Below are 26683 nucleotides of genomic sequence, written 5' to 3'. Positions count from 1 at the left end.
GAAATTGTTGGTCTGCGGGATAAAATACATACCTTAGTATGTAACTAAAAATACTTAACTTTGTTTGAATTGAATGATACTTGTACGCTCAGCTTATGAGGGAATTTCTTCACGCACACATCGTTGTGATCCGTAATAGTTTAGATGACATTTATATTTTCGTGTACATTAGAGGTAAATTACAGTTATAGAATAGAATATTGAGTATTAGTATGTAGAGAGTAATACCATTTTATTACCATTAAAACAAAAATTAAACGATCTGCAATCAGCAGCTACCGAGTGATATTTTAAAAAATAATATTTAAGTTGTACCGTAATTTACCTCTATCGAAGTCAGACGCATACATGACTTTGACCATGATCCATCATTCAACTAACCCCATTTTTTGAGCAGTCTTTTTTTTAAGTAAATCTCTCAATTTTGAGAGTGGCTGTCAGAGTTTGTCTTAATATTCTACTAATATAGGTAATTAAGTATTGCCTTCTTATAATACGAGTAATTTAGCAATTTAGTTTATAGAAATTGTCAGTAAAAAAGTCTCTTATCAATAAATATTTGAAAATAATCGAGGTCCGAATTCTCGATTTGGAGCGGGGCGCCTCCATGTTTTCAGTCGTCTGTCTCCAGTGTCACTAAAAGCACCCCACGCCATGATTCCCCGACATAGACTCTCATTTGGACGAGCGTGGGACACTTGGAAAGAATGTTGTGAGCTATTTTCTCGTCTGTATTGCAACCTCTACAGGGACGTGTTTTGTGCTTATTTAATTAATAGTGTCCAGAAGGTATGCCTACGAGCAAGCGCAGGTATTTCCTTGATAATCCTGTACAAAATCGCGTCAAACGGTGAATTGCTTCTGTGATGATCAAGTCCCATTTGACCTTGGTATGGAGTTATGAGTGGATACAGCAAGCTGGAGAACCGGCATTGGCCTACCGGATGGTTGCTTTCAGGTCATGCTAGTTTTAGACAGCGTCTTCTGTATTTCTTAAAATTTTAATTCATGTTCCCAGGATTAGCAGACGGCGTCAATATGACGACATTTTTTCGTCCTTTTTTTTCGAAGACGTCACATGCCGTAATCAGAACGTTAAATTGACGACAATATGTTGACGCATATATGACGTCATAAAATGACGTACAGATGATGTCATTTAAAAGTCACCTATAACCTATTTAGCTTCAGATATTTGACTGGCACGTGCGCAATTATGGCATTGAAAGTACGAGTTTAAATTACTAAATATCCCTGCGAATTATTAGATCATTTTGTACGGATGTAAATATCCTTAAAACTTAAGCCAAAATTACTCTACTGGCAACGCTGTATATTTGTAAGACAACAATGCTTAGAACGCCGTGCGGCTGCGCGTTGCGGTGTTTTTTAGCCTTCACCGTGTTGTGGCTTTCACATCGTGATCGGAGTTGTGTTCGAGTTTGTTTGTTGTGTTCGTAATAAATAAAAAGGTACGGTCATTTTTATTCTATTATATACAATATTTAGTTTTGTACCCGTTCAAGGTTTTGGTTTTAATTGTAAGTTATGGCGTACGTTATAGTTGAATTTGGAGACGAAAATGGGCGAATTGGCGCCGTCCATAAATCTTGGTTGACGCCACTAAAGAAACAAGCTTATTGGCCTCCATATAAAGAGCAGGAGAAATTCGATAAAGCTCTACGTTGCGGCGAAAACGTCCAAAGCTCATGGACATTGTGGAGTGTAGATAGAATATTTTACCAGACAGGTTGGTGATCAACTTGGTTTTCTGCTTTTCATGCATTAACTTTGATATTTTAGATGACATTTTAAAAGCAAGACAAAAATTAAAGGAAGCGGAATTTACTTCTAGTTTAGAGAGTGAGTGTGATGAGGCAGCAAACACTGGTCGTCAAAAGCGTAAGAAAGCTAGCCGAAAGTTGTTTGGTTCTTCAGAAGAAGACAGCGAGGAGGAAGAAGAGTCTTTACCTAGACCACCACCAATTAAGCGATCTACTGTCACATCTCGGAAAGGTATCGTTTTTTAATACATTTCTGTAATTTAATCTTAATATCATAGAAGCTGCCGTATTGAAATCGCCAAGGCATTCACACTTGGTATCGACAAGATTGGTGCAACGACCAACTAATCAAACCGACAATTTCCAAAGTCCTCAAACGTCAAAAGGCACTTTACATCATCAAAATGCAGCGGAGCAGTCTCGAGAGCAATTGACCGTTACAGGTTTGAATGTGGAATTTGCAAAATTTATTTTCCTAATGGACGTTTTAGTTGTAGATAAACTTATTGCCTTAGTGGCTCGTGTTAAAGAGCAAAACGACGAAATTTTGTCTTGGATCGCAAAACAAGACAATAAAAATACCAATAACATCTCATCGTTTGGTATGCCAGAGATTCCATTCTCCCTACCACTTCAAACTCAACAGGAATTACTTGAGTTTAATTCTTATTTAATTAATAATGGAGAAAAGTATACTGCTTTGGTAAGTTGTCAGTTGAAATAGTTCAGTTTTTATGATTAGGATTTTAGGGTTCGTATTTGACTACTCTTGGTGGTGATACTATCACATCTAAAACTAACAGAATATTAAAAAATCTGATTCGGTTGCGTCACAATTTAATTTTTACGGTCAGCGGTCCACAAAACAAGCGTTCTCCACATTATTGGTGAAGAGCTTAATCGTTGGTAAGATCTTCATGTAAAGGTAGGATTTAACACTAATTTATCGATGATTTAGATGCTGTTAAGAAGAGCATTTCAAATGCTACAGACAAGGCAATAGAAGACACTATCAAAACTTGGCTCAAGCATGCACAGGAACGCTTGAAAAAAGAAAATGTCAGAAAGGAGAAAATACAAAGTTAAAGCATTTGTAGGTAAGCGCCAACTTTTTCGCCGAATTGCAAAAACTGTAAGGGAAACACTTAATGGTACTACATCTTTGGTCAATAATACAAATGAACCTATTACATTGCAATATATAAACAATACTTTGGGTTTACCTGAACCCAGATGTGAGCACTTGGAGATAAATGTGAGTAATAATTCTTCAGAAATAAACACATCAGATGTGAACACAACTTGCAATGAATTTCCTGTTCCTTTAAATGTAATTACTTTTAACAACACAAGTACTTCACAACTCAGTGTTGAATTATCTTTAATTTCTAAGTTAAGGCAGTGGTGTGTTGCATATAATAGCTCTCACGCTTCTGTTACTAGTTTGCTTCACATACTGCACTCGTATCATCCTGAATTACCTTTAACTGCTAAAGCATTATTAAAAACGCCGCGTCGTCTTCATACTAAACCACTAGGGAGAGGTGAATTTTATTACATGGGTATCGCAAAATCTGTCAAGTGTGTGCTTTCAAGCTTTCAGCAAATTGTTCACACTCAAATAGAAATCAGTTTCAATATTGACGGTTTACCTATATTTAATAGTTCTAGTCAACAATTTTGGCCAATTCTGGGTTTAATAAAAAATATTAAAAGTAAACCATTTGCTGTGGCAATTTTTTCTGGTACATCTAAACCACAACCGATAGAACTATTTTTAGATGATTTTGTTATTGAACTAAATTTATTATTAAAGGAAGGTCTTGTACATAATGGTAAAAAGTATGATGTGGTTGTGCACAGCTTCGTTTGTGATGCCCCAGCACGTGCTTTTGTCAAATCAATAAAAACACATAGCGGCTATTCAAGTTGCGAAAAATGCACTGATACTGGAGAGTATGTGGAAGGTCGTGTGGTTTTTAGAAATTTTTCTGCTCAAAAAAGAACCGATTCTAATTTTATTTCACAGTTAGATGAAGATCATCATATTGGAATTTCACCTTTGGTAAAGCTAGAAATAGGGATGGTCACATTATTTCCTTTAGACTACATGCATTGTTGTTGCTTGGGAGTAACACGAAAACTATTGTGCTTTTGGATGAAAGGTAATTTAGCCACTAGATTATCTAATCATCAAGTACAAACCATTTCAAAATGTATTCTTTCCTTAAAATCCCATATTCCATTTGAATTCAACAGAAAACCGAGGGTTCTCGGGGAAGTCCAACGATGGAAAGCTACGGAATTCCGCACTTTTTTGTTATATTTGGGTGCATTTGTTCTTAAAAAAAGGATTAACACTGCCATTTATGAACATTTTCTTATATTTCACGTGGCTATTTCTATTTTGGCTTCAAGAAAATTAATATCAAAATTCGGATGTGCTTATGCAAATGAACTTCTATTAGTCTTTGTAAAACATGCGGAAAAGTTATATGGCAAGCAATTTTTAGTGTATAATATTCACTCACTTTTGCACTTAGCGGACGATGTAATGAAGTATGGACCTTTAGACACATTTTCATGCTTCCCCTTTGAGAATTTTCTTGGTCAAATAAAACGTCTCATTCGATCTCCTACTAATACACTGCAACAAGCATGTAGAAGACTATATGAGATACAACAGTTAAGAAATATTGCAAGCATTCCAGAAAAAATGAATTGCCATTATGTGGAACATGATTTAGGGCCATTGCCTGAAGTATTCAGAACTGTGACTTGTATGCAATTCAGTAAATACAATCAAGGAAATTTTATCATTTGTACTTATTCTTATTCAAGTGCAAATTCATATGTGCTTACAAATGAAAGAAAACTTTTACAAGTGGAAAATATAATCGTAATCAAGAATGAAACATTTATTGTAGGGAAGTATTTCCAAGCATATGATTCACTTTATAAATATCCGTTGGATTCTAATACTTTAGATATTTACGTTATCTCACATTTATCTCCTAGTCTTCATGTATGTTGTGCAACTGAATTAGTTGCCAAGTGTTTAGTATTTCCAATAGAAGAAGGAGTTAAAGTATCATTTCCCATTATTCATAGTTATGAAGAAGTTGACGCTTAATTATTCTTTATTATTTAGTAGTGTAGCTCTTGTATTTGTATTTTTATAGCATAACGGACGTCATTAGATCGTCAGTACATGACGTTCTAATGACGTCTAAAAAGGACGTCATTTTGCATGTGACATATGTACGTTTTTTAGGGTCATATTGACGTCATTTTCACTTTCCAAATGACGTATTCTTGGACATTTCTATACGTCAAAATGACGTCATTATGACGGCCGTGCACTACCTGGGATTAGTCTAAAGTGGTGTCATTGTAAAGGCGATTTAATTACCTACTAGTGTTGCATTCTTGCATGTTTGTGTTCATTTTAACGACTCGATCCTGGAGGCGTTACTACACGCATTTACAGCAGTTTGATTTGATTTTCGATATAATTGTATGATAATTAAGTTTCTTTCTGTACTCAGCGGTTTTAGAGTAAATACTTTGATTTTAATTCACGTAGTAAATACAGATTTTCCTTTCTGTGCAGTGCCTTTTTGTGGATGAATGAGTGCTAATCCCAATTTTACAGGAGTGTGTCGCCTCACCCTCCATTTCTCTTAATATGTGTTATTTACAGTTAAAAGGCGATTTTCTAAGAGAAAAAGAACAAAATAGGTTTTAATAAAGATTATTGACTTTTTATTTATTTATCCTTTCCCATTTCCTCGAGGCCAGAAGAGGATTATCGACTGAAGCTAGCCGGCGCCCAACAATTATTTTATATAAGAAGAACCTCCCCCAAATAATAGTACATTATATATCAAGGTAGAGAAGTCCACTATTATTGCCTGAGCACCAAGATTACATCTCGAGGCGCTTGCGCCGAGGGGTGTAAGGTGCAAAGGCAATAATAGACTTCTCTACCGTGGTATATATACTATTTTTTTCACTACTAGCACTTGAAGTCCTCTAAATTAACATATTATATTGATAAGAGAGTTAACGGTTGGACAGAATTGTTTGTTTCTTAATTTAACATGTCAATCAAGTACGTGGAAGTACAAGTCAAACGGGCCGTATTTTGTTCTGTCATTGAGATTTTTCAAAGAGTAATTTCGTTCGAATTTTTTCAAAATGTGATAATTTTAGGTATGTAATTTCTCTGGAAATTGCGAATGGTTCGTTTTAGAGAACTTGTCTAAACGTTCATTGAGTGAAATTTCGGGTTGTGTTTTCTAAAAGTGACAGCGTGACTGCAGTTCTCATTATTGACTACTAGTTAATAATAAAAAATTATTAACCACTTTGAACAAATGCCGAGAAAGCCTACTTTACAAGTGGAAAAAAGGTTAATAATCATGTCATCAGACGCTAGTAGTGAAAAAAATAGTTTACGGAAGAGAGTTGAAAAGTAACCAGCCGGTTACAACGGACAATAGACTCTGTAAACCATTTTTGAATAGTCTTTGACCATTAACTAAGCTCTATGCTATATTTAAGCAGAAATTTAAATCGTCCGTTACAAAACATTGAAATTACATACAAAGGAATCCATTACATTTGCCATCAAAGTTTATCACTTCCGTTTTTAGCTTTTCCATGGCACTTAAAGCCCAAAGGTCGATTATGCTAGCATTTTGAAAGTACAATTCCGGATAAAAGCGTTGTATGTTTTGCATTTTCTGCTTTATCCTTTTTAATACCTCCAACTTCTCCATTTTTAAATATCGACTTGGATTGCTGGTATTTTTTCCTGGTCTGTGCCTTATATCTTGTTCATACACAATTGTATTAATTTCTTCTGAAATCCCATCATCACTGTCGCCTTCCAAATCGTCCGTCTCAATTATGTTACCGAGAAGTACCGTTATTGCAACCGAACGCAAATTTTTCGCTTCTTGTGACATTTGTGACAATATTTTTCTTATTGATCGACCATTGTTTAGGTTTCCATAGATACAATCACAAACACATCTATAGTTACCGAACACAAACTATAGTGGGAGAGCTAGCGAACCATTCATTGGTCACATGCAGAGACTTTCTTATAACTAGACTTAGGGCCGGTTGTATAAAAAGGCTATCTCAACCGCCAATTCACCAACCGTAGGTTGAATTTCAAGCGGCGGTTAAGTTGTAATGGGTTGTATAAAAGTTTATTTGCTATTCGTTGTGTAACCGGTTGTCGAAATGAATTTTTGAATGTTGGTACCAGTGTGGCGGGTAGCTACAACCAATGGGAAGTAACCGTTTCTTAAACTTTCGTAGCCTCAGTAAATTGTCGTTAAGATTTGATTGTGACATTTTACTTTATACGTTATTTTATTTCCTTTTTCTACTCATTGAATGGAAAGATAATGTTTCCAAGCATCCTCGATGCACGGGAAAACGACTTTCCCGCATCGCGGTGTTTTTTAGTTTCCGCTGGAGAGAAGGGGTTATGCGCGTTCTTCGGTTGGTAGTACTTATTGAAGTCAACGAACGTCATGTCATGGTTAACTGTCATCTGCTGTAAAATCAATTAAACCGTTCGTTGAGGGTAAGGGTATTTAGTGCGATTAATCGGAAACAGACGTACACTAAGTTTTACCATTGAATAAAAACACTATAAGAAGCCTAACGCTTATGGAAGAAAGCGCGACAAATCCCCTTGCACCCGCATTGGTTGTGATCCCCGAACTCTGTTTGCGGTAAATAGGAGGAAAGCAAATTCTCATTCTTCTCAGTTCAAGAATCGACACTATTGACAGTGTTTCCATTATATTCTCAGTTCAATCTCTGTCGCGCTTTATTTCCACGGGGTTAGGCTTCTTATAGTGTTTTTATTCAATGGTTTTACGTAAATATATAAACAAGAACTTATAACGCAATCAAATTATTTTTCAGAATTGGAACTCAAGAAAAAGTAAAATTTATTGTTAAAACGTCTAAAAATGTGACCAGTGATATTCTACAACTATTCGCATATGCAGTTTAAGAAAGCACATATTAATACACACAAAGCTTCCAAGAATTTTAGAATTTTAAATGTAACGAGTGTATTTACGCAACTCAAGATAAATCAAATTTCAGAACACATTTGTTCACACATGTCTTCTGGGAATATTAAATACGATCAGTACACTTACGCGACCAATAAGAGCACTCTTTTCAAAGCATATTTGTTAACATTGAAGACTTCCAAGGATATTCAGTGCAAACGATGCAATGCCGTGACCTGCAGTAGTAGCACTCATTGCAAAGGGAAAATATGTATTAACCAAAGATGTGGAAGTTTAAATGTGACCAGTGCAATTAAAAGTGGGTAGTTACAAAATTATGTTACCAACCAAACATATGATTGTGTTACCAACTCATGATTAAAAAAAAGCTAATTTACAAAACTTTATTAATTTTGACCTTTTTTTACGCAATTCGTTACAAAAAATATTGTACCTAACTCTTTCGGAAAGAATTTTCCCGCATTCGCACTAAATGCAGCACTCCCTACGGTCGTGCTGCAAACAAAGTGCTCATGCGGGAAAATTAACTTACCGAACTTGTTAGGTAAATAACTATTATACGCCTTCGAACTTTTTACCTATCTGTGCACTAATGGCACATTCGTCGGATGAGGGTAGTTCTTTTGATGGTGAAGATCTTCTACATAGTAGCAGTAATACTTCAGATGAGGATGAAGAGTTAATAGTGGAATTAAATCGTCGAGTGAGACATCCACGTACTTTTCGAAGCCGCCCTGATAACTTTACGAAATGGACAGAAGAGGAATTTAGAATGAGGTTTCGATTATGTAAAGCAACAACCTCTTTTTTGCTTACACTTATCCAAGACCAATTAGTACATAGAAGTAACAGGTAACACACTTTTTAGTAATTTTGGATTACTTATTTGATTTGACTTAAATTACAGAAACCATGCAGTTTCAGCAATGAACCAGTTGTTGCTAACCCTTCGTCTCTATGCCACAGGGAGCATGTTAATACAACACCATTTTTACCTCTAATGACTCACCATATTTCGTTGGTGTCCCTTTTGCTGTTTGTTGTAACAATTTGTGTTTTCTTTTTCTCAATATACTTGGCTTATAGTTACTCCAATCTAAAATTATTTTGTTATTAATAAAAACTGTTGAACTGTTAGAATCGTATGTTTGTAACCAGTTGTTACTGAAATTTCATGTTCATTCACTGCGGAATCGGAAATATCTATTCTTTCTTCATAAGGTTCCAGATGTTGCATTTCGATATTGCAGGCGTCCGGCAAATTAAGGAAAATAACATCGGCGATATCTTTTTGTTGGGCAACCGATGAAGATGCCTCAGAGGTCTCTATAAGGCCTACCAAAAGCTCATTAGTAATAAGAAAATATGTAAATCACTCTTACAAGCATCACTGTCACCTCTACATGGCGCAACTCCTTCGATAGACAAATTAATGATGGCTTTTATTTTTTCAAAAATTTCTTTTAGAAAATCTCTTATCATAACTTGGGCAGGACCGCCACCAGTACCATTTGCTGCCGTTGTTGAGCAAAATACTTCCTGGCCTCTTTCTTTAAATTATCGTACTTCGTACGTAACTGCTCTGCAGTTTTTTGATCCATCACGGCACAATTAAATTCATTTGCAATTTTAGACCAAATTGCATTCTAAACATGGGCAACAGTTAGATACTTACTGCATATACAATTACTACATATTCTAATTTACCTTCTCCCTCCAAGTTATAACGTCAGTCTTCTTGCATTCTATCTTATGCTTATACTTGAAAACTATATCTATAAGCGTCCGTACATCTATATCCGTAAACGCAATTCTTTTTTTGGACATCTATAAATATCGTTTCTGTACTATTATTTGAAGTTTAATGCTTGAATCTTACCTTAAACGATTTATATAACTTCACAAACAAACATAAACTGACGGTTGAATTCGCTAATCCGTACTTCGAGTGCCGTTTGAGCCAACTGACAGTTCAACTGTCAGTTAGAGCTAAATCGTCGGTCATGCAACAGAATTTTTCACTCAACCGCCGGTTCAATTTCAACTACACTTTATACAACGGGCTGGTTGCATAAAACTCGTTTGACCGCAGGTTGGACTTCAACCAACAGTTGAGCGAGATTTTGCGTTGCATAAAGGTTAACCGCGGGTTCAACCGGCGGTTGAACCGGCGAAATTTCGACCGGCGGAAATCCACTGGTCGAGCCGCTTCAACCGACGGTTGACGGCCCAGTCGATCCGTTCGCAAGAACAAAAATAACTTGAAAACCTTCTTTTCTGCTCATATTTGCGCTTTTGTTAGTTCTTGTAATGTGGTCTCAACAGTGCTTGTGATTTTCCATCATCGTTTTGCTCATCGTAAACACACAACCGTCTATAATTACAAGCCGTGCTGAGAATTATGGCAACACTGCATGGTAGGCCGATTTCCTAATTCAATTTGGCAGATGTCAGGTGTATTTTATATGTGTTTTGGGTGTAATATTCCTATTTACTTGTTTTAAGTGAGCGTGATTGCGACAATTTGTGTTACTCCGTATGGAATCAACAGAAATTATTATTCAGGTAAGTTGCTAATCGAAATATATCGATTTTTTGTCATAACCTCTAAAGCAGATTACTCCTTACTGGACCCTTTACAAGCACTTGTATTTGTTCAACGTACCTGTACAAGCTCAAATATGACCTACACACTACGTGGTACGTAAGTACGGTAAGTGTTTATCGTGAAAAAACACAATTAGTTTGTATTTCAGGTATTCTAGCACGGACATGTCAAGTCGATTTTCTGAAGGAACCTTCCGACTTAGTCCCAGGAGTTCACGGTACGGGAATTTGAAGTCTACGGGGCTCCCCTCTTTAAAAGCTTCGTACCTAGACCCACTGGAGTAGCGACTGGCTTAAAGTCTGCCATTCCGAATCACACCTGATCGTTAATAAAACCTCGCTGATGCAGAGCGATTTACTGTCCTTTTACCGAAATTAAGTGCTCAAGCGTGTGCTTCACCTCGACCTCTTTCGACAGAAGTTCACCAATTTCGGAGATCTCGATGGAAAACTCATTATAATGCATTTAGCAATTTACAGCGTTCCGAATTTTAAAGTCAAATAAAAATGTTATTATCCATTTTTGTAAATAAATAAAATATATGTACAATTGTAAGCTGCCTAAGTATCTTTCTTCTGTATTAAAACCACCAAGGCGAAACACAGTAGAGAGGAAAAATACCATTTTTCAAGAGAAACAAGACGCCATTAAAACTTGAATCGGCCCACCGATTGACTTTCGAACAACGTTGCCAAACTTCTCAGCATGGCTTGTAATTATAGACGGCTGTGGTAAACACTACATATATGAGAATTGTGTAAAAGTGAGGTTAGTACATACAAATTAATACAAACGTCAAAAATATACCGCTCATTTCTTGTGCGTTCCGTGTTAAGAGCTGTTCAGAATGGCTAGAAATAAAGATGGAAAAGCGAGATTTTTGTGGACCGAAAGTGATTCCGAGCAAAAAGACAGAGGACGGAGAGACAGATTCCTGTCGGCATAAGACCCTTCATCCGAGTACGAAGAGCATACGAGGGCACCCCAGCACCTAGAAATTTTCGAAAGAGGGTGGATCACTATGAAAGATGGAACGACGAAGAATTCCGGCGGGGATTTCGTTTAAGAAAAGCTACCGTGATATCTTTAGAAAACAAAAATGCGTAGCTAATTCAGCGGAGTTGTGAACATTATAGGTTATTTGTAGGGTTAAGGTTTTCTTCTTAATTTTCTTTTCAATTTGGATACCATCAGAAACCAAAACCTCTGCAACCCACAATCCAAAGAATTAAAGGTACCGCAGTAATTTGTTACAATATAACACTCAATCATGAATGCAAGCGATCATATTTATTGGAGGGGGGAGGATAAGAAGTTGTCCCTTTTAATTTAAGGAGACTACATGAAAGAGGGCAACGTTTATTAGTTTTCGTACTTCCGAGACTAAAGTGACAACTTCACTCCATTATGACAAGTACTGAAGTGTCACTTTTTGTCCCGCCGGGATTAAATTTGGACGAAAATCCCGGAAGGATGAAATTATTAACAAGGCAATTTCAGTAGGTTGTTCCACAATTTGTATGCGGCAATACTTCTTAAACGCATCGTACTGCTGCTCATATAGTTTTTTGGATTTCGGTGGTATCAATTCTTTACCTACTTTGGCTGCTTTTTATCAAAATGAAATACACTTTCGTCACCCACGACCAAAATTATGACACTAGCAATGACAGTTTTCAAATTATTTTTGTTACCATAGCATAGGGTTTGTCGTACCAACGCAACGTTCCTATGGTAACTTGTTAAGCAGCGTTTTTTTGAAAGAACGCGTTCTCTAACTCCATACATATTGAAGTGTTTCAGTTTCGGAAGTACGAAAAATATCGTATATACCTTGCGACTGAAGTAGTGGTCTTAATCCCTCAGGTAAATTATGGCCCTCCCTTCGGTCGGGCCATAAACTTTACCTTCGGGATTAAAAATGCTACTTCAGTCCCGCGGTATGTAATATACTATTTACGCCTTGTCAAATACTCCATTACGCATTTGTCATGCGCACACTACCAACACGGCTGCCGCGCTTTCCATATACTAAAAGCGGATTGGCTAGTACCGAATCGTCAGTGTAGTCAACCGTAGAAATCTAAAACCAAGCGTTGGTTCCTCAACCGACAGAAGAAATAGCGTTTATGCAACGCGTTTCATTCCAACCGACGGTTGACCCCAAACCGGAGTTTCACTAACCGGCGGTTCAACCGCACTTTTATGCAACCGGGCCTAATCTTTGAATATAAAATTAGGAAGAAGTCTACGCCTGTACACTTTCGCGTGGGTCTCTAAAAATACCTTGAGCGATAGATGGAGCCACGAAATGAACGTGAAAAGTACCTTTGGATTTATATGCGCGCTTTCCGAAGGCAGTCACTATTCTTCCTTCTTACGGAGCGTTTTATGTGCAGGACAAAGACAGACTGAACTATCCCACTTGCACTCATTGATTTGTTGCCGTATACCTACTTATGTGGATAATAGGCGCGCGTACATAATTGAAAACGCTGCAAATACCAAATTAGACAAAGAAAATTTCATAGAACAAAAATTGTAGACAAGTAAATTTACTATAAAAAAGTCCGCGACGGCATCTTTAATCGTTCAGCCTTACCAACCATTTAAAGTTGTACTTAGTGTCCTCGTTGGTATCAATAATATCCTTGAACGCTTATCATATATTAATGGTTAAAGATACATATAAGCTGTCGGACTTTTTTGTAGAAAATTCTCTACAATTTATGTTTTATGAGTTTTTCTGTACGAAGTTTCGTTTTCACAGCGTTTGAAAGTAAATGTGGGTACCTTTCATTTTGTGACTGAATCTAAAATTCAAAGGTTGTGAGCAATTTTATGGTACGCTTCAATGTTTTCCTACCACTATTTTATTTCTCTATTCGATAGGGTTTTGTGTGCTATTCAATTTTTATAAGGGGTGTCCTGTGCCTAAACCCCCTAGTTTTTAGATTATTGAATATTTTTCACAAAACAATAATGAATTACATGTTTATAAACAGGATCGTGTAAGGTAAGCCGTGATCGTGATAATAGAAACCAAAAGAATTCCAGTAAGCAAGTGTCACAAGTAAATTATTTGCTGCAATTAATGTGCTCCCTATTTCGTAGTAAAATAAGATTAATTAAAAAGGCGAATTTCGAACTAGTCCTTTTAAAAAATCTTATTTTACTAGGAAATAATGAGTACACTTGCAGTGTAGCAAACAATTAATTTATGGCACTTGTTTACTATTTGGCATTCTTTGTTTTTTTACTATCACGGTTTACTCCGGTTTATAAACATGTAATTCATTAATGTGTAACTGCTTAGTGAAAAATATTGAATAACTTAAAAACTACGGGGTTAGGCACAGGATATCCCTTCTAAGATTGAAGAGCGCACAACAGACCGTCGAATAGAGAAACAAAATAGTGGTAGTTCCATTTGAATAAAAATAGTTATAGCACTTTGAAATCTAGAAGTTTTACAATTTTTTTTTGTAAACACTCTGTATCATTAAATTCAACTTTCTCATTACCAAAGTGGTGCCTTTTATTCAGATTAAAATTGATTGTTTCTATTTCTTAACTTTAAAATCAAGGTTGCCACAATTTATCAAAGTGAGCCCCACCGTAAACATGAGACACTCTGTAGATTCAAAAATAATTTCTGTAGATGCACAACCTTCTATAGTTGACATTTGCACAAAAGATTGTTTGCTATCTTTTTACCAGGTATGAACTTGGAAAGCCCGACGCAGTGTTATAGGACCCTGTATAATTATTATAAAACGTAAAAAACGAAGAAAGAATGGGAAAACTTCGTCTTTTTTGCATTTGACTTCAATTATCTCGTTATCTATTGCTCTGAGGGAAAATGAAGAGAAGAGAATTTTCAAAAATGCGCTAAAAAGTAATCCCCAAAATTAACAATCTGTAACTAAGCAAAATTCGTCCTCTCTTTCATATTATCCGTAGCTTGATAACAGAACAATACGCACCCGATCACCGTAGGTATCATAGTCATTGATTAATTAAAAATACAAATTAATCCATGCTTTGTCTTCCAAAAGTGGGTGACTTCCAGATTCTCCCCCAATTCTTTCCGCTAGTGGAACCCTAAGTAAACCGTTTCCAACAATTGTCCCGATGATTCTTGCAAATCCACGGACTGTAAAATTTTTTTTTCAAAATCCGATTTTTGCTAGTTAACAAATGGAATAATTTCCGAAATATAACAAGAAATGTAACTCCATAATAGGCGAACAGAAACCTCTCGGAAAATGTACAATAAAAAAATACGTCGAAATCTGTCCGTTAATTTGCAAAAATCATCGGGACAACTTTCGGAAAAGGTTGCTTTGGGGTTCCACCATCTGTACAAAAATTTGGAACGCTATGGGAGTTACCCAATTTGTTTGTTTAGTTAATCAATTGCTATAATGATACCTACGGTGATCGGGTTTGTCGTATTGTTTTGTGTATCAAAAGAAAGGACCAAATACGGATTTTCAAAAAGATCGGATGAATTTTACTCAGTAATAACAGATTGTTAATTTTCGGAAATGCGTTTTTTTCATATTTCTCCATAAAAAACAATAACAATTAAGGATGAACGTTCCATACTAAATGTCTACATAGACAATTCGATTCTAAACAAATTCACTTGAATACCTCACCGGAAAAAAAGGGAAACATTCATAAAAAATATCACTTCTCTTCATTTTTTCCCTCGAAGCAATAGTTAACGAGATAATTGCAGTCAAATGCGAAAAAAAACATTTTCCCATTTTTGTCCCTAAGACAGTTTGAAAGATCGTGTGACAATATCCAAGGACTTTAAAAAATTGTTCACAGCATTTTTTTTCTTGTTTATTTCTTTTGTTTTTTTTATTTTAATACTCTTAACATATATTTTTTATATTCTTTATATTTTCGAATAGTTTTTTTTATTAATAATATAACGCAGAGCCTATAAAGACATTTATAAAAATAAATTTCGTAACAAGGGAAAAATGCAAAATTGAATGTGGCACAAGTAGAATTAGTCAAGAGGTGTCGATATAGGAAATTGCTTATCAGGCGGTAAAAAGGTTGAGGCACCTCGTGAGCTAGAAAAAAATTAGTCAGTAGTGATTGGGTTGTTGAACAGACCCGACATGGTAAGTCCCAAAGTTTATTAGTTTTCATTGGTATTGTAATTTGGAATAGGTCCCTGCGTTTACTCTTTCTACCTTGAAAATTTCTTTATGTTGATGTTTTAATACCCCTGTAAACGTTCTGGAAGTTACTTCAATATAGCCTAGGTACTCCCTAGCATTCCCAAGCGTTCATTATTGAAATCCCTACTCAATAACACCTTTTGCTACCAATACCGAGAGAAGCAACCCTTAAGGGTTACAATGGTGGCACTAGATGTTACAATAATACATGAACATTGTTATTGGGGTAACCTGTTATGTTCATAAATAAATAAATGAGAAAGTTGGCACTGCGCATGCGCAAAACCATTGCGGCGCAGACTATACAAGAGAGTTTTAGTAATAGCACAGATATTTACGTATATCTGTAGTAATAGTAAACTCCATTATTAGCCAAATAAATGAGTTTTTACTGGCGATAAGAGAAGTAGACTGGCAAGCCGTTAGGCTAGCCTGTCATCTTCTAGAGCCAGTAAAATAGTACATTAAGAAACAAGTTTCATAAGTGGCGCGTTTAACGCACGAGTTTAAGTTTAGAAAACGAGAGGCGAGTTTTCTAATGAACGAGTGCGATGGGGCGTCTTATGAAACAAGTTTCTTATACTATTTTTTCTATTGAGAAGATATTTTCGAGAAATTTTTATCAAAATGATGTTATAGTAACTTTTTGTAACTAGGGAATTTTGATATAGATCAGGTTGTATTAAGTTGGCAGTACGACGTCCCAAATATTTCTCTTATTTAAATACAGTCTCATCAATTTTGTTTTAATTAATAAACTTCAGAAATTAGTACAGTAACTGTGGAACAATTCATAAAGGCAAAATACAGTCCTTCGTCCTTTTATATAAGTTATGTGAAATTCAGTCGTGTCACTGTCGATTAACGACAAAGCTAACAGCTAACAGATTTCGCCCATATGACACTGCTTCTACTTATATTGGTGACTGACATAAAAAGAAAAATAAAGGTTTCTTTTCGCGATTTGCCATTAACGGTCACTAACGGATCGGTCCTTAGTGGGTTGTTGTTACGTGAGAGGTGTCACTCATTAGGACAATAGGACGGGGTCGGCTTCGGATTGTCACTTCCTCTTAGGAGCATAACGATACTACACAAATCAGGCTCACGATATTAATAACGCAGAACAAGTGCTAAAAGCAATAAGCTGCTTCTTTAAAATATTGTTTAATGTGTTCCGAAGGTATCCTCGTTGTCATCCTTTCCCCATTCGAAATCTCCTTTATAACCTGTAGGTCTTTTTTGGAAGATAGGCAGCGACGGACCTATGGGGGGGCAGGCTGCCCCTCCAATACTTCTAACTAGTTGGCAATTTTGGCAAAAGTTGGTAATATTCATGGTAATATTCATTACCAGTTGGCGAATGCCTTGAAAGTAGGTAAATCGTAAATGTAATAAATCGACTATTGAAGGAATGAGGAATGACAACGAAAAGGTTTTAATAAAAACCAGGTGCCAAACTATTGACAGAACTGCTTTAAGCTAATAATATGCTTGTATCTATTTAGAATAAGAATTAGTGAACAGGAATGTACATTTTTTAAAGGAATCCCGAGTTGAATCCGCAATCTGATAAGAGCTTAAATAACACAGAACACTTCCCAGTGCATACTGCTGACATGACTTAACATTGCACCTATTTACAGAGGTGCAGGTGCTATATATGATAAGATTACTTATATACTTAGGTAATAGATACTACCCGTTTGAGTTGGAAATTTCTACAGTTGGAGTTGGCCCCCCCAATTTTTTTGTCTAGGTCCGTCCCTGAAGATAGTTACACTATTCGTACTAGTAATCATTGGTCACAGATTGCACGTAGATGTTGAGCGTGCTACAAAATGAGGCATTAATCATTAATGTAAAAATTTACCTCAAAGCCCCATATTGTTGATATCTCGGTTCTTACGCTACATACCGTAATATTTAATTCCCTTTTGAGTTTTGGGAGAAAGTACTTAAGTGGTATTGTTCTTCTTGTAATTTGATTAACACTTTATCAGCCTTACATGTCTCGCTTTTAATCAAATAGAAAGGAAATCTTGTCTTTCTGTATATCAAAACATAACCCTAATTTGTAAATAAATACAATCGAATGTCAAATAGGGTAGTGAATTTAGGTTTTCCTCTTTAATACCAACTTAAAAACGGTGCGTTAATAGGTCTCATTAACGCACTGTTTTGAGCGGAAAACAGTGCGTTAATAAGAACATTTAAAAATCGAAATAGGAAAAACTATATTACCTGGCGTATACTGTACAATATTTTATTTGTTAATCATTTATAAACAGTAATAAAAATAAATACCTAATTAGTTTTTAAATTGATCTCGATGAGATTTTAAAATATAATATTAACCATGTAACAAAGCCTACGCATTAAATATTGTTGTTAATGAAATTGTTATAAACTAACTTACTAATTTCTACAGGTCAGCTGTCAGATAAGTGCGTTGTTTTGTTAATCAACGTTTAGGTAGGTACTATCGAGTAACAAATACCTAAAAACTCTTACAAAGTTGTATCAGACAACAGTTACTGCTTGAATTAACTTGCGTTTAAATAATACACAATTTCTCATTGCCGAATAAATAATAATTACTTTACCATAGTGTTTTGTATGTTCTGCCGCACTGTGAATTAGGCACATCAAGCCGAGTTAATTACAACAAAGGTGAACGTGTGGGTAGTTTCAGTGTTTAATAGTTTCTGTTTGAATTAGTTAGCGTTTCAGGCGTTTCCGGATATTTTTGACATAATTTATATTTCATAAGCATAAGCGCAATATGTGTCGTGCTGCCAACACGACCAAAAAAAACAAACTCTCTTAAGGAAAAAATATTAACAATCAACCACGAGATAAACCATATTAAAATTTTGTCATTATCAAAAAGAGCAGTAGGTATGATTCGTTAAAATTGAATAAATATGGAGTACTGTATACAGTGATGGCATCATGCTCAGAAAATCCCTAATTTATAAGGTAGGTACATTCTGATGCAAAACTTGATTTTTTAGTAAATATAAATAAGTAGGCCACGCGCAGTGAGTTGTATAACATCAAGGGGCAATATTAAATTTTTTTTGTACTGGCATTTACAAAAACGTAATAGTAGATTATACTGTGCGATCAAAAATGAGATGCTGTCGAGTCACCTTTGGAACTTTTGTTTACATGGGAAATCGTACTTAACTTGAACTTCCAAAGGCGACTCGACAGCAACTCATTTTTGATCGCCCGTTATATCAAGGTAGAGAAGTCCAGTATTATTGCCTGAGCACCTAGATTACATCTCGAGGCGCTTGCGCCGAGGGGTGTAAGGTGCGAAGGCAATAATAGACTTCTCTACCGTGGTATATATACTATTTTTTTCACTACTATAGTAGTACTTGAAGTCCTCTAAATTAACATATTATATTGATAAGAATGTGAACGGCTGAACAGAATTTTTCGTTTATTAATTTAACATGTCAATCAAGTACGTGGAAGTACAAGCCAAACAGGCCGTATTTTGTTCCGTCATTGAGATATTTTCAAAGTGTGATTTCGTTCGAATTTTTCAAAATATGATAATTTTAGGTATGTAATTTCTCTGGAAATGGCGGACGGTGGCAATTATTCATTTTAGAGAACTTGTCTAAACGTTTATTGAGCGAAATTTCGGGTTGTGTTTTCCAAAAGTGACAGCGTGACAGTTCTCATTATTGACTACTAGTTAATAATGTCCACATTATTAACCACTTTGAACAACTGCCGAGAAAGCCTACTTTACAAGTGGGAAAAAGGTTAAGAATCATGTCATCAGACGCTAGTAGGGAAAAAACACATTTTATGTCATAGGTACTTGATCATTATTCAGTCATAATAACCCTAAATCAAGATACCTACATTAAATCACAAATAATGCACTCCACCATGACAACCCCTGCAATTATGCATAGCAACGGGCGTTATTTATTATTTATTCCTATAAATATGGAATAATGAATCTATACCAACTTGAATAACTGAGTACAACAAATAATATACCTACTATATTCAAATAATAAATTTCAATAATAACTTAGTCGATCGAGAGTTGATGACAGGCTTGCCCAGACCAGTCCACAACTGCCAACTCTCATAAGACAGATTTTAGTAATAGTGGTTATTTTCAACAACTAAATAAAAAGATGTGTTGATGTCGCATTATCTGCTATTCTTTGAAGTAAAAAGAACAATTCTGGAACTGTCCAGAGAACACGGCACCAGCTTGACCAGACCCATAAATTTTCTTTCCTCAACCGATTCGTTTCTTTTGGGTGGCGTATCTTTTGCCATGATCGACATTGCCAAATTTGACAAACGTGATTACCATGACATCCACTCGTATGGACACTTGATTATTTTGCATTATAATTTACGAAAAGGTTTAGATAACACAAAAATGTGAATGAAATCTATTTGAGCCGTCGTAGATTACATTTCGAATGATAAACGTTCTATATGAACGTTATTATAATGAAACTTGTGTAACTAAAATCACTCGGCTACGCCTCGTGAATTTAACGTTACACGCGTTTCATTATGACCATAAACGAACTTGTATCATTAATAACTATACCTACATGGATTTTATAATCGTTACGAAAGATTAAAAAGAGTTCAGTAATAGGTGGAATAATAAACGATCAACGAAAAAAAAAGATTGAATAAAAAACATCCTCTCAGAAAGGAAACAAATTAAGGAATAGGAAACATCATTTGTAAGAAATACAAACCTAGCTACTCGGGCTTGTACTCCCTAACACTGTAAAACAAAGATTTATTTGATCTGCGTTCCTGAACCAAATAGGAAACTATGTTGTTTATGAAACGGCATTATATTGCAGAAGATATATGACTGACGCTTTCTGGCACGCTTTTTTTTCATAATCGGATGCGGAGAAAAAAATTGAGATAGATAGCTCGCGGTTTTTGTATTGTCACATTCACATTTTCTTATACTAATCATCCGTTCTTGTATGTATTTCAAACTGCTGCCGAACATCTTGTAAAGAATGTCGAACGTTTATCATCGGAAGGTTTTTTTCAGTTTTGTAATAGGTTTAATTTTGGTTAGTTTGAGGATACAAAACTTATTAGTTGTACAATTGTTCTACTACATCCCTACTTACCTAACAAAACAAACAGAAAAGGTTCTACCATTGAATAAAGATATTTATTATTTAATGGATCTACCCTCAAAATCCGAAACGTTTCAGTTAAATTTTATTTTTATTTATATTTTATTTCTCCCTCTTGTTTCTAGGCCCTCGACAGGTTTATTTAATTACGAGTATATGACAAATTCCACATTTGTGCCTTATTATTATAATTGGTGGTTGAGAAAGTGTCACGTTTCCTAACATTTTTGCATCCTTGAAATGCAAATAGAAATTAGGGAATGGAAAAAAAGATGAAGCCAGCCAATTGAGATGCTACAAAACAACAAAGGGTTAATGAATGTAAATAATTATAATAATATTGACATTACAAGAATTTTTAATTAATGGATAGCAGTAGATATAACAACGATAACGACGATCATTACTTTAATTATGTATTTTCAGTGTTGTTCACTTCCACCAGCTTCGTAAGGTAGAAGACCAAGTCAAAAGGAAATATTCCATGTGGAAAGTGCCCTGCATAGAATTGATCAGGTCATTCTTAGTAGTTAGTCGATTAGGAACTTTTTACTTCACGTTATTGTTAACGTTCAGTGCAATGCAAGATAGAGCGGTATAGGGTTAGCATAAAAGATACTTGCGTTTCGAAAGGCTATATCTTCAAAAACACATACTTACACAGTTACACACATGAAAGATGCTATGGCGAGTCGTACGCTGACTAATATACCACTCACTTAGACTTCCTAGATGATAATGATGATAGGACCCTAGATCTTTACGTTGTTTTCATTTAATAATAATAATAATAATAATAATAATAATAGCCTTTATTTCTCCACATCTTGTATATAAAATATACCATGAAGAGAACAATACAAGTTTCCAAAGATGCGGAGAAATCACACGGTGCCAATTCAAATTGGTAGTCAGCTACCTCGGTCTTCCATTGGGACCGTGAAGTCAATAACAGAGTTGTGCTAATTTGTTGCCTAGGATTAAATTCTGGGATGTCGGCCGAAGTTAAGATTAGTTCTGACGATTACTATTACTATCGTATTTTGCACAATTAATTATAATTAGGTTTTAACAAATATAGGAACATTTTTCTTTTAAACAAGGACACTGATAACGTTTTAAACTCAGGTGGTATGTTATTGTAAATTTTATAAATTTGATAGATACTGAAAGGTTCTTTCAAATAAAGCAGTGGAGTGTTTAGGAGGAGAAATTAAACCACAAAATCTTAAATTTAAATTGTGAACGTCCGTTCGAAAGCGGATTTTGTTATAAAGATACGGTGGTTTCTTATATGAAAGCACCTTATGGCATAGTGTTGCAAATAGTAGTTTTCTCCTGTTATTCATGTCTAGCCAGTTCAGATCACTCAACTTATGGGAGATGTGCTCAAACTTGCGTATGCCGAATATCATACACATGCAGCTATTTTGTACCCGTTGGATACGCTTTGCCACGTCTTGCGTTATAGACGACCAATAAATTTCGAAACAATAGTTAAAGTGGGACAGTACAAGGGAGTTACAAAGCATAGCTTTTATATGAATTGGTAAGGTTTTTCTGTGCGGGAATAACAATTTCAAATTCATAATGCTTCTCTTTATGTAAGTGTTAATTTGTGTACTATATCTGAAAGAGTTATCAATAGAGAGGCCTAAGTTTTTTACTTCAGATTGGAGAGGTATGGTCGTCTCGTGCAAAGTGAAGTTGAGTTTGTCTTTTATTGAATTGATTTTGTCTTTTTGTCTTCATTCCCAAAAACTATGATTGAAGATTTTGATGGGTTTATGAATAATGGGTGCATGTGTGAAACTGATTCAATGGAGTGAAGGTCTTCATTTATTTTACGAGTAGCAGTGAAATACTCCTCTACGCGAAATGAATACAACATTTGTGTATCATCGGCAAACTTCTTCAATTTGCAATGCTTAATACATTTGTCAAACTTGTGAGTATATATAATAAACAGCAGTGGGCCCAAAATAGACCCCTGTGGCACACCTTTTGAAGTTGATGAAAAATCTGATTGAGTAGCTTTAATTTTTACAGACTGACACCGTCCAGTTAAGTAACTATCAAACAATTTCACTGCTTGACATGACAATCCAATGCTTTCCAGAATAGAGAGAAGAATGCCGTGATTGACACCCTGAAAGAAAACTGATTGCCTTGTAAGTTCTGGGTGAAGTTTCAGTATTGTGTGTTTCTGTGTGGGTCATAGTGGACGACTCACACTCATACCGCAATATAAAATGTTTAATAAACTTTATTCAACCTCAACAAAAATGAGAAATTAAATACTCACGTTCATGAGTGTGCTGCGTTCAAGAGGGCGGGTGATGCTAACTGCAAACTGCGCCTCGTACGTTTCTGATGATTGTGGACATTTTAGTATTTGTGCATAGAACAACCTTACAATGGAAGCTGTAGTAATATAATGTAAAAATGACGCGCCATCTCGTATATGTTCAGTACGTATTTATTATTTATGCGAACTCTATTGAATTATGGTCGAAGTTGGTACGCGGTTGTGATGATAGTATACCCTTTTCCTTCTGAAGCGGGGTGATCGTTTAATGATCGTACGTACCGTAGAGCACACTCTACAAGTCAGCGAGACCCTTCAAACATTTCATGGTATTCCGAGCTCTGCGGCTTGGGAGTTTTCTTTTGTTTGCAGATTTATGGAAAAGTCCAGGATCTAAGCTCATATCTCTAGATGAAATCAATTTACAGCAAGGTAAGCGCTGCTTTTTATGTTTGCTTGTATTTGATACACACGTGCAAATTGCTGCCCGAATTTAATTTCTTTGTGGAGACTTGTTCTGAAGTAACATCGTCAATAGGATCGATCATTCTTGATTAAAGCGTTGTTAAAGTGGAAGATTCAAATTGTCAATTCAAGTTATTAAGATTTGTATGTGAAATGTAACTTGTAATTTTGGAACATTTGAATATTTTTTGTGTACGCGATCCCATTGGGAAGACGGTGTTTATTTTACGAGATCTAAAAACCAGCATTTATTTTGGTATCTGAACTGACTCTTGTTAATCCCCTCATATCTTCTCAATTTCATGCGAAAAGAGTTAAGTTTGAAATTGAGTGGCGCTCAACTTTTTCCAAGTGTCATTTTACACAGAACCACCCAGAACGAACTACAGCTGTGCAAGTTTCTCAAACTTTTATTTTGTGTTTAACCCTGAGCTGGTTGGCCGTTTATGCGGCGGGTTTGGGAAAACGCAGCGCCAACTCAACACCCGTTATAAGCTGGTTCTCTTTAATCATTTACCTGGATTCACTATGCTCAGTAAAATCTAACTGACTTGGTTTCCTATCTGTAAATAAAAAAAATTGATCCCTTCCGCTTTCGACCATCTGCATCACAATATGGTTATGTATTGAAATTTTGATCAATCGTCGACTTCAAAATAGAAATGTAATATCCGGTTCCTCTTTAACAAACACTTGCAAACTTATAATTTACTTATATTTATTATACCAGCGGGTGCGCGAAACGCGAGCCCCACACAACACACATACAACGGGTTTGCCAATAGAGACACAGTTAATTAGAGGGGCCTACGATATTGGACGCGTTGTTTCTAATTGACAGCTATATGGTCATTTTTTTAGTTGAATGTCGGACAAATTTAGCCATGGAGTCGTATTCGATTGAAGTTCGTATTTATATTATTAAGAACATTATAAACATGGTGAAAAATGAAAAATACATTTCGCGCAATTCGCAATCGCGTATAATAACTAATAGCTAGTACATAAACTGGGTCTTTATGGACGAGCCGTTTATTTAGCCGAGCGAGCTTGCGAGCGAGGCACAAATAAACAAGGCGTGTTCCCATAAAGCCTATTTATGGACGCAATATATACAAAGCTTTATGTACGACTGCAACAACCCTTAAAAATGAAAATTTCATGGAATTCAATAAACGATAATAGTTATTTATGTATTAAGGGCATAATGGTGATGTTTATATTCTCGAGGGCAACGAGTTAAAAAGCTCGAGGGCCGATAGGCCCGAGAGCTTTTTAGTCGCCCGAGAATATAAACATCAGTTTGTGCCCGTGGTACATACAAAATTTTATGTCTTACAAATCGTTTTCTTCCTCGAAGTAAATCTTCGTTTACAAAATAATTCATTATGTTTGATCAAGTATGGGTGGTTCGAATTTGTTAATGTGATTAAAACCATTCAAACGTTAAACGTAATTTTAAATAATTCATTTAATCGTGAATGAGGAAGAAGTTCCAGAAACTATTCGAAATAAGGCCAATCTTGTGATTTAGTATAGGTATTGACAATTAATAATTGACGTTTCTAATTGTCAATGACCTGCAAATATTTGTTTGTTTTGTCATTAAGTATAAATGAGTTACTATGGTGATACTTAATGCCCTAGGGCATAAAGTGGTACTTTATGCCCGCGTATCACAGATATAAAATGTGCTATGATATGTTAGTAAGACATAAAATCTATATATCATTGACAACAGATGTCAAGCATTTGTCAAGTATTTCTAAAATACTTGAATTCACCTTGGATTGACACCTAAGTACGACTGTCACATTGACAGGCGGCCGTACCGTACCGTGTGTCCCATTTTGGTTGAGACTGCAGTGTACCTCAACTGTTTATAAAGATGACTTGCGGTTTTTAGGCCTTGTGCTACTTTTTTGTCAAACTTTTAAACGCACAAACAGAATCAATCTAGCTCCGTTTGCCTCTGAGATACAGACTGAATACGACAAGGTTGACATTTTGGGATGTTATCATATCTTACTACCCATATAAGATAGAACAAGTTAAAAAGTAATCGTAAACGATTTACATAAAGCGCATTTCCACTTGCATTCATTTCCTATTTGTAAGATGCAACTTCTATTAAAATCGTAAAAATCCGGCCACAAATATGAAAGATAGCGTTGCACATGGGCAATCCATTTTTGACGTGCTACTTCAATTTCAGTTTATGAGAAGAATTTCATTTCAATGCTTTTCTAAATAAGAAAGTTGGAACTGCGCATGCGCAAACCTAAATTTTGAAACTAATGTTAGATTTTCCTTTGTTCCAAGCGCCTAAGTATCAAATTTCACTTAAATGCTTCCATAGATAAAAAAGTTGGCACTGCGCATGCGCAAAATAAAATTTTGAAACTGGCGCTAGATTTTCCTTTATTCCAAGTGCCTATGTATCAAATTTCATTTAAATTCTTCCATAAATAAAACAGTTGGCACTGCGCATGCGCAAAACCAAATTTTGAAATTGGCGTTTGATTTTCCTTTATCCCAAGTGCCTATGTATCAAATTTCGTTTAAATCCTTCCATAAATAAAAAAAGTTGGCACTACGCATGCGCAAAACCAAATTTTGAAATTGGCGTTTGATTTTCCTTTATTCCATGTGCGTATGTATCAAATTTCGTTTAAATTCTTCCATAAATAAAAAAGTTGGCACTGCGCATGCGCAAAACCAAATTTTGAAATTGGCGGTTGATTTTCCTTTATTCCAAGTGCCTATGTATCAAATTTCATTCAAATACTTTTATAAGTAAAAAAGTTTGCAATTCGGTTTATAAATGGTCGAGATGCGAAAAGGGCACTGTGAATTTTGAATCGATTCGATTCAACTTTTGGCATTGCGTATTATATGGCTAAAGCTATGTCCATATTGAATTTCATGCAATTCAGTTCATAACTAACGGAGATGTAAAAGCGATCGAACATTTCTAAACAAAGTTATCGTTCACACGGACAGATAGATGGACAGACAGACAAAGGAACAGACGGACAGACCAACAGGCAGACGACAGATAGCAATGCAAAATTATAA

At 35.5% G+C, this 26683-nt stretch overlaps 1 protein-coding gene and 1 long non-coding RNA gene across 4 annotated transcripts; one reads left to right on the top strand and one right to left on the bottom strand.

Moving 5' to 3' along the window:
- The first annotated feature begins 1387 nt into the window (after positions 1-1387).
- On the top strand, positions 1388-4949 carry LOC116181958. Of its 3 annotated transcripts, none has more exons than XM_031502410.1 (7): positions 1388-1472; positions 1527-1750; positions 1804-2016; positions 2066-2227; positions 2276-2487; positions 2535-2690; positions 2743-2880. In XM_031502410.1, the coding sequence occupies exons 2-6, from the start codon at positions 1549-1551 to the stop codon at positions 2673-2675; spliced, it is 930 nt and encodes a 309-aa protein (XP_031358270.1). In that variant the 5' UTR covers positions 1388-1472; positions 1527-1548; the 3' UTR covers positions 2676-2690; positions 2743-2880. The 3 variants fall into 3 exon arrangements, with proteins under 3 accessions (XP_031358270.1, XP_031358269.1, XP_031358268.1); XM_031502409.1 differs by having other exon boundaries at positions 2063-2227; XM_031502408.1 differs by lacking the exons at positions 1388-1472; positions 1527-1750; positions 1804-2016; positions 2066-2227; positions 2276-2487 and having other exon boundaries at positions 2599-2690; positions 2743-4949.
- A 4449-nt stretch (positions 4950-9398) lies between these two features.
- On the bottom strand, positions 9399-9946 carry LOC116181954. Its single transcript, XR_004147385.1, has 3 exons — positions 9732-9946; positions 9560-9679; positions 9399-9498 (listed from the first exon to the last, which is right to left on the bottom strand). It is a non-coding gene; the product is annotated as an uncharacterized LOC116181954 (long non-coding RNA).
- Between the last annotated feature and the right edge of the window lie 16737 nt (positions 9947-26683).

Source organism: Photinus pyralis, unplaced genomic scaffold, assembly GCF_008802855.1.
Source record: "Photinus pyralis isolate 1611_PpyrPB1 unplaced genomic scaffold, Ppyr1.3 Ppyr1.4_unclustered_Scaffold3067, whole genome shotgun sequence".
Lineage (NCBI taxonomy): Eukaryota > Metazoa > Arthropoda > Insecta > Coleoptera > Lampyridae > Photinus > Photinus pyralis.
This window is presented reverse-complemented; position numbering and strand designations above follow the sequence as displayed.

Coding starts and splice junctions, on each gene's coding strand:
- LOC116181958 (XM_031502408.1), top strand. CDS start 2,842: ATGTCAGAAAGGAGAAAATACAAAGTTAAAGCATTTGTAGGTAAGCGC.